An 8839-nucleotide genomic window follows, 5' to 3' on the forward strand; every position below is an offset into this window, starting at 1 on the left:
GTGACTGAGGTGTGCTAGTAACTAAAGCAACGAAAGTTTAATTGTACAAACAAAATCAATTTTTATTAAATTTTAAATTAAAATGCCAGTTTTGTAAATATCTTCAAAACTCCCCTTTTATATATGTATAGATAAATATATAACAGTGGGGTATATATTCCATTCACTATTTTTTTTTATTTTTCTTCACAAAATCAAATAATTTTTTAAAATTTGTGTCGAAAATGAGATTACTCGTGTGCAAGTACACGCACTGATTTCTGTTGTAGCACCCACCATAATTAATGTGACAAAAAAAAGAGACAGATAAAACAAATAACGTCGCAATTAAATAGACATTCTGCTTTCAGCAATACTATTCAAAATTATTCCCACTACATTGCTCCCCTAGTACCTATCGTTTCAGCTCCAACACATGCACAATGATTATTTATATCATTATCAATATCGACTCACCAACAATCACAAAATTTCGGTTAATTGCAGCTGCATAATCCTTTGCAATCAGATCGATGACATCAAATTCAAACCAAAATTTAAACATACAAGATTGGAATCTCTGTTTTAGTAGCTACATTTTGATCAAAAGCAAGCGTTAGTAGTTACAGAAGAGATTGTTTTCTGTATCTGGTCAATGCAAAAGTGTAAAACACCTACTGTCTGGAGGCTAACTAACCGATCATACTTCCAATAATCATAGCAATAAAACCCACCTTCATAAAAACAAAAAAAATATCAATCAGAGGTGTTTAGGGATTCATAAACATTAAGCACTTCACACAGAGTAGCGATAGAATATTTCGGTTTTGGTAGAAAAAGGAGGGGAGTGGGTTGTAGTTTAAACTTTTTGGGTGTCTAGTTATTGTCCACAGCATGCTTCTTAACATAAAAAGGTGTTCAAGAATTGAGGTGAAAACAAGTAGGAGTATATCAAATTCCATACCTCCACCGCCATCATGGTTCCGTTTAGAATTAAGCGCGCCATACAATCTACTTGAATGGAGCGAACAAAATTGATGAATTATGGCCACCAAACCCAAAAGAATTAGACAAAGCAACCTTAACATCGAGTCTTTCTTTTGTTGGTCCAACAAGTACATTTGTGTCCTGGATCAGGAACGGGTCATCAATATAGGCAGGCATCTAGATTTAAGAAACAGAAATGGGGCATGAACTGTCTTAACTAGAAACACCGTTGGGTCATCCATAGTAAAGCAGTTTCATGTGCCAATAAAGCACTTGAATCTAAATACTGGTATTAAACTAAAACCACAACTACATTAAGATGCTGAAAAAAATTGTAGATGGAATGGACTCAGAGTTTGATTCATGCATATATCAGCTTCTATCTTGTGCATTTAGTGCCAACAGTACATTTGTCCACACACTCCTTATCTAAGAATCATATCTAGCAACCAAAGTTTTCAGCCACAATTGAATATGTAATATGTAATATAATAATGGCTACAAACACATGGATTGTTATTATTTTACTGAGAAATTAGTTAAAACAGAACATGAAAAAGTTCCTCTATTTGTGCATTAACTTTGAGGATTAAGAGCAAAACAACGTACCACACTGTCATCTGGGTTTTCAAGATTGATATGAAAAAGTTCCTCTATTTGTGCATTAACTTTGAGGATTAAGAGCAAAACAACGTACCACACTGTCATCTGGGTTTTCAAGATTGATATTTGGATGTACCCAGCCAGTTCTTATTGCCTACAAGAAGACAATATGTACTTCAGGGCTCAGGCGAGGACTAAGTATATATATTTTTATTCAAATCAAATTATCTAATAATAGTAAGACGCACAACCCCAAAACAAAGCACCACAATGCATGAACTTTCTAGAAATGAAACTATCATTAACGGGGAGTCAAGGAAAGGAACTATAATTATTTATTTTTTATGATTTAATAAACCATAAGAATAAAGTACAAATGAATAACATGATTACAGATCATCAACAATAAGAACCAAGGTCTCTTACCTTGAATGAAAAGAAACTGACCGGCCAAGTATGAAAGCCTAAAACTTCAGCTAATTTTAAAATACCTCACTTTTCTTTCATAATTTTTATAAAAGAAGGGGCAAATTGCTAGAAAAAACATTATGTTTGGTCATTTACTGGTACATCCCGAAACTTTCAAAATAGCCCATTATATCATTACTTAGACATTTTTGTCAACTATTCCATGGTGAAAATTCTGGAGTTCTACACGTCTTAATTAATTGACATGGCTAGTACATGCATAAAATTAAAGATGTGGCTGGCAAGGTGTATTAAATGACGTCGTTTTAATTTATAAAATTAAAGACGTGGCTTGGATTAGGCGTATTTCCCATCTGCCACATCAAACTTAATTTTCCCCAAATCTAAGATCATGGGAAATTGAGAAAAATGTAAAAATTATGATATAATCGGCTATTTTTAAAGTAGCGGGATTGAGAAGAAAATGACCAAACTTGATGTTTTTTCCGCCAATTTGCCCTAACAGAAGTTAGTGACCCTACAATATTTGCTCAAGACAATTAAATACCTCACTTTCCCTCCACATATCCCCCCTACCAGCACACACACAGACACCCCTAAGTGGCCCATTATGACAATTGTTTTCTGAATGTGCAAACTTATGACCTCCACAACACACCTGCACAGTTGCAACAGCCTCCACCGCACCAGCTGCACCAAGTAAATGCCCTATCATAGATTTTGTAGAGTTCACCTTCAACTGCAAAATATCTGAATTAGGCACAAACTACACAGGAAACCTTCAGTAATTGAAACATTAGTATGTAATGAGAGCAAACGTGTGTAGAGTAAACCTCGGGGTTCTGCCCAAAGCAATGTAGAAGAGCTTGATATTCCTTGAGATCACCAGCTGGAGTAGACGTTGCATGTGCATTTATATAATTGACATATTCCTTAGGAACTCCTGACTGAGCCAGAGCCTTCTCTATGCAGAGAATTATACCAGTTCCTGTTTTTCATATGATCAAAGGTGCCAAAATCAACATACCTACTCAGGTTTTGATTTTCATAATTAGAGTTGATCAAAAAAGAAAATAAAAAAGGAAAACTCAACTATTTGAGTTAATGGAGAACATCGCCTGTGCAATAGTTATAATTACAGCAAACATCAATCAACTACAAGCAAAAAAAGAGATCACACTGAAACAATTTAAGGAAATTTAAATAAATTTTGCAAGAAAGCAACCCAGGGGTTACTACTCGTCAGTTGAAATGAAAGTTAATGAAAGCACATTGAAGGCTTATACAGCTACCATAAAGCAATTTTAATGAACATAACACTTCTTGGCCATAAAACAGGTCATAGTTAACTCATCATTCACTCTTATCGTTCTAAAAGTGACAAAATTTGAACTAAACTGAGTGCTTAGATTTGGATATGGCATATACTTAAAGGTTAAGTTATAGATAATTTTATTTCTTAAACTATAGCACTTTCTTTCTTTGTTTGAGCATACAAGTTCGGAGGCTTTGAGGACAGTATAGAAAATGAAAAAAAAACTAGCCTATTGACATTTGACAAATCTTCCTACTTTAAAGGTGGAAAGTCTGTAAGTTCAATCCTGCTTTCTCACAAATTAAATTTTGGTAAGCTTCATAACTCATACTAGAATGGAGCTAAAAGTCTTAAAGGATGACTGGGTTACGAAAATCAGTAAGGTGAATTAGGGTAAGGCCTTTCTTGCATAAAAGCAGATCCAGACCTATATAACAAAGAAATGAAAAATCAGCCCTAACTCTAAGCCTGGCACACATTAGTCTCGACATCACAGCCTGTTAATTTAGGTACAAAGAAAGAGGGATGCACCTTTTGGATGAGGTTCTGTCATGTGATAAGCATCACAAGTGAAACTTCCACCAAGAAACTCAGCATATATAGTTGCCCCTCTTTGCTGTTCATTCATACATAATTTGAAAGATCATGATTAAATGACAAACCAGGGAACACATTAGCATATAAATAAAAAAGTTTGAGTACTAATTTGATTTTCTTGACACCTTAGCATGCTCAAGTTCTTCCAGAAGCAATACTCCAGCCCCTTCTCCCATAACAAATCCATCACGGCCCTGTCAAAGAAAAAGAACTGAATTAATTCATATGGGAAGTGACAGTCTGTGTCATAAGTGACGTTATATTATGAAGTTCTTTTAGCATCACAGCCCCCATTTGATGGTATTTTGTCATCTGTAGTTCTTTCCAATCATAAGAATATAAAATCTAAACCATCGGAAATATGTAACCAAAACCCAGATCATAAATAATGAACCGAGCGTAATCACATAGTATGTGACAAAAATGCCAATATTTTGTTATTCAAGATATTGAATAGACTAAGACTTTGGATCAAAAGCATAACATCATCCTTTGCCACTATAACAATATAATAAGTGGATAATATCACAATTGTGTTGTCATCAACCTTTTTCATATTAAGCATAGATTTTTCAGTGGACATCTTAGACAGTTCATTCATAAGACTGGCTATTGAAAAATTTAAATAATTTAAAGCAGGATTCCACTCCTAACAAATAATGATAGTGACAGGAGTATGCAGCACAAGGGCATTTTAGTCTGCAAAACATGAAGTGTGTGGGTCTGGGTCATCTAAACTTTCTCCACACTTCCAATGAAATTTATCCAATTAAGGTTAGAAATAATCAAGACAATTACATTATCCCAAGGACGTGAGGCTTTGGTGGGATCAGTGTTTCGTTGTGACAGTGCTCTGCAAGCGACAAATCCCCCCAATCCTGCACCAGAGCCTATGATCAGAAACTAAAGGGAGGACATTTGAAACCTGAAGTAAGAAACGACTAGTACCAATTGGGATGATTGCGGCATCTGATCCCCCACAGAGCATCATATCCTGCAAATTCTCAGCAAGAATTAGCATGTAAAACAATAAACAAGATGTAGGTGTATATATTTTTTATATCTGACAATTGATTCTTCTAAGATTACGGAACAAAATGGAATTAAAATTTGAAACACTAATCTTAAGTTTGGAATAAGAAGGCAGCACTTACAGCTTCACCCCTGATGATATGGTTTGCCGCATTCAATATGCAAAAGTTGCTTGTTGCACAAGCAGTAGATATTGAGTAGTTAGGACCCATCCATCCCTGTAATATACTAATTAAGCTTACGATGACTTCAATAGGTCCTGATTAATGACGCTGTTATGGAAAAAAAAAAGGAAGTTATATAACCAGATCCATGGCAAGCATAGCAGAACCCATGTTCGTAGTAGCAAATGGTACACAAAATGGATTCATCTTTCTATATGAGACTCGTAAAGCTTCAATGGCATCATGAAAGACCTGGTCAAAAAAATGGAAGAGTTAAATTTATCTCTACATTACATGATGACAAAGCAGAATGTGTCGACTATGACAATCAGAAAATGCTAATTCACTAGTGAACTTCTACAATTAAGATGCTCACTTTCATGCAAAGAACTAGATGCTCAAAAATGGTACTCCCTCCGTCCCACCATAAGCGAGTACTTTCCTTTCTGGGATGTCCCACCATAAGTGAGCCATTTCTATTTTAAGCAAAAATTCTTCTCTCTTACTTTATTTTCTCACCCACTTTATTCTTTTCACTCCTCTACGTTTTCCTCTCTCATACTTTCACTTTAACTCTTTAACTATCAATTCCTTTAAATCTTGTGCCACAAGAAGTGGCTCGCTTATGGCGGGACAGAGGGAGAATAACAATGTAATATAATAGAAAAAGTGCTAATGATTTCTTTGCTTCAATGTTTAGTCACCGAAGAGAACATGATAAGTAGCAGAAACGACATATGGTCACATTTCTGAGGACTGACACCAAATTCATAACCCAGGAGCATTAGCCAGCTCAATACCTAGCATGCGTAGCAATCTATTTTCCCCTCAACCCTCTACTACTAATTTTGTCATACCTTCATGCCACCCATAGCGGAACCAATCAGCACACCGCATCTGGCTTTGTTTAACGTTTCCATGACATCTTCATTAATTCCTCCATCAGCCAAAGCCTTCTTGCCAGCTGTCAGCATGTAAAGCATGAACCTATCCATTCGCTTGGAAAGTTTGGGAGCAACCAAGCCATCAGTTGAGAAAGATTTGATCTCTCCAGCAATTCTCTAAAATTAATTCGAATAAAAATCAGTTTAAGGTGAAACCGAAACCTCTAACCTTTAAAAAATGAAAAAAGAACAACAAGCAAAACATACTGTTGGAAACTGGGAACAATCAAAAGCCTCAATCACACTAATGCCACTGGCTCCTTCAAGCAGGTTATTGTAGAAGACGTCTGGATCATGACCAAGCGGCGTCTCCACACCCATACCTGTCACAACCACTCTTCTTTGCTTGGTTGGAGGTTTCGTCTTATGCTCAACTTCCATGATAGGATGTACGGCAACGGCCATTGCTTCTCCTAAAATTTATTGGGTGGTTAAACTTATGGTCAAGCAGAAGCAGCCTAGTGTGTTATGATACATGTCAAAAATAAGATGGCAGAGATTCTCAGAAATAAAAAAAAAAACTAATTACCCATTTAGTCAAGCGGCTATTTCCTGAAAAAGCATTGGATGGGGGTGAGAAAGAAAGTAGGCAAAAAAAAACATTTAGATTTCAGGGTGCAAATGTCAAATCTACCAAAACCCAAGCTCAACCATCCTTCCATAAACTATTAACTCTTCTGTAAACCAATAGCTATTTATGTCTCCCTCAACCAAACAATAAACAACAATAATAACTAAAGACAGGAGCATATTTATGATTCTTCCGTTTTATTTGATGGAAATTACAATGTCCTAGGTTTTTGAATAATTGCTTCATTAAGAAACCAAGAACAATAAAACAGTAGTCGTATTTAAGTCCGGTCCCCAATTATTCAGGTTCAATCAATAAATCTCCCAATCTGAAATCGTTCTAATACTATAAAATAAACAGAATTGAAGTACAGCAAACCGAAATTCAACTGTGAGAGAAACATTCAATTGAAACGTAAAAAGTAAAATCACCAGAACGAGCGGCTGGTCGGAGGGATTTCCGGCGTCTGCGATGCCCCGGCTTGGATCCGAAACCAAGGAAAAATTCAGATTGGCAGAAGCGATCGCAGGGCTCGAAGGGCAAGCAGGAGGTCATGAGATTACGAATGGCGGAGAGCTGCGGAGCGACAGGCCTTCTCCGGCGACGCGACGCCGACTTGCTGAGGCGCGAGGGATGAGACGACGTCGTCGAGAGCATGGAAGCGGAGGAGTCATTTCCACAAGCGACTGACATGCATGCGGCCATCAGCCAGGAGCACACCGCCGACGACGCCGCCATCCCTGAGATGGATTGGAGAAATGTGTTTGTGTGGGTGTGTGGTGATGAGTTGAATTGAGAAATTTATACAGAAGAAGGAAGCTCTGTGATCGTGATGATGAGCAGAGGCGACTGTGGTGAAAATAACGAGAGGGGGCAACTCTTTACTCTTGAATCTGAGGCAGCGAAGGAGAGGTGATGTGATCCAAGTACTGACGTTTTTTTGTTTTTTTCGCAAGATTTGCAGACGCCAAGTTTTCCGCTTATATTTAATGGAGAAATATCGGAGTCTTCTGTCCACACATCGGATTTCAGTTTACGCGTGCATCACAACAAAATTTTGCAGACCATCTCCCACCAGATAATTGTTACTATTTCACTATTAAATATTAATTGATTTTTCCCCAAATGCACATATATATAGTCGGGCTAAATTCTAAAAACAATACTCCAATTTTAAACATAGTAAAAAGTACATTGATTTTTAAATTTTCATGTGTACTTAATTTCTCACTATTAAATATTTTAATAATATTGGCATGTTTGATACTCCCTCCATTTCGCCATAGTTGAGTCATTTTACCATTTCGGGAAGTTTCTTCATAGTTGAGTCGTTTCCAAAAAATGAAAGAATTAGGAGATTTAATGGTGATTTAGGCATTTTATTTAACTTCCCTAATGACACTTAATTAGTGTAATTAAATGGAGAAACAAATCGCCTATTTTGGTGTGGGTCATTTACGCGTCTGCTTTCTCTCTCTCATCTAAACTACTCCTCCTTCTCTCTTCCCGAATTCTCAAACCCTAGATCCGCCGCTTTCATCCTCGCTGATTTCGCCGACACACACAATGGACCGATTGAACCACCCCGATGGCGAGGGATGGATTAACCCTCGCATCACCCGCGTTTCAGCCGGGTCGCGCGGGAGAGGGTTGATTTCGTCCGCTTCCCGGAGAAGAGGTCGTATCTCGGCGAGTTCCCGGGGGAGAGGTCGTATTTTGAGCAATTCCCGCCGTAGATCTCGACAATCGGCCCGAGATGATGAAGGCTTAATCCACCATCTATTCTCGTTCATATGCCGTTCCCACATCGGCGAACTTGCCGAGACTCCGGCCGTTCCCACATCGGTGAAGGCCTCTCCCCTAACCGGAGGCCTTGCTGGTGGTGTCGACGGCAACCGAACTCCAGTCGGTTGCATATTTGGAGGTGTAGGCAGCGCCTCCCAGACTGGTGGCGTACCTGGCGGTGAAGGCCGCGCCTCCCTTACCAGAGGTGTTGCTGGTGGTGAAGACGAAGCCTCACCGACTGGTTGCGTATCTGGAGGTGAAGGCCGCGCCACCCCGACCGGAGTTCTTGCTAGTGGTGAAGGCGACGCCTCCTATAAGGTGACTGACAGCCCGGTAATGTCTGATGAAGAGTTTGTAAGGCGATATGTCATCACCGAGGCTGACAAGGAAGCATGGGAGAGAAACAAGGCCGAGGCAGAAAGGGGGGTGAAGG

At 38.3% G+C, this 8839-nt stretch overlaps 1 protein-coding gene across 2 annotated transcripts; it reads right to left on the bottom strand.

Moving 5' to 3' along the window:
- Positions 1–470: 470 nt before the first annotated feature.
- On the bottom strand, positions 471–7684 carry LOC121747684 (3-oxoacyl-[acyl-carrier-protein] synthase II, chloroplastic-like). 2 transcript variants are annotated; one of them, XM_042141785.1, is made up of 14 exons: positions 7053–7682; positions 6258–6463; positions 5964–6167; positions 5248–5358; positions 5065–5160; positions 4859–4904; positions 4709–4788; positions 4036–4104; positions 3845–3929; positions 2832–2986; positions 2657–2737; positions 1664–1723; positions 944–1107; positions 471–713 (listed from the first exon to the last, which is right to left on the bottom strand). In XM_042141785.1, the coding sequence occupies exons 1-13, from the start codon at positions 7357–7359 to the stop codon at positions 991–993; spliced, it is 1617 nt and encodes a 538-aa protein (XP_041997719.1). In that variant the 5' UTR covers positions 7360–7682; the 3' UTR covers positions 471–713; positions 944–990. The 2 variants fall into 2 exon arrangements, 1 of the variants encoding a protein (XP_041997719.1); XR_006039254.1 differs by lacking the exon at positions 471–713 and having other exon boundaries at positions 975–1107; positions 1576–1723; positions 7053–7684.
- Between the last annotated feature and the right edge of the window lie 1155 nt (positions 7685–8839).

Source organism: Salvia splendens, chromosome 9, assembly GCF_004379255.2.
Source record: "Salvia splendens isolate huo1 chromosome 9, SspV2, whole genome shotgun sequence".
Classification (NCBI taxonomy): Eukaryota; Viridiplantae; Streptophyta; class Magnoliopsida; order Lamiales; family Lamiaceae; genus Salvia; species Salvia splendens.

Coding starts and splice junctions, on each gene's coding strand:
- LOC121747684 (XM_042141785.1), bottom strand. CDS start 7,359: ATGGCGGCGTCGTCGGCGGTGTGCTCCTGGCTGATGGCCGCATGCATG. Junction 4,105..4,708: donor CCTCACGTCCTTGGGATAAT/GTAATTGTCTTG, acceptor TTTCTTTGACAG/GGCCGTGATGGATTTGTTAT. Junction 2,987..3,844: donor GACAGAACCTCATCCAAAAG/GTGCATCCCTCT, acceptor TATGAAAAACAG/GAACTGGTATAATTCTCTGC.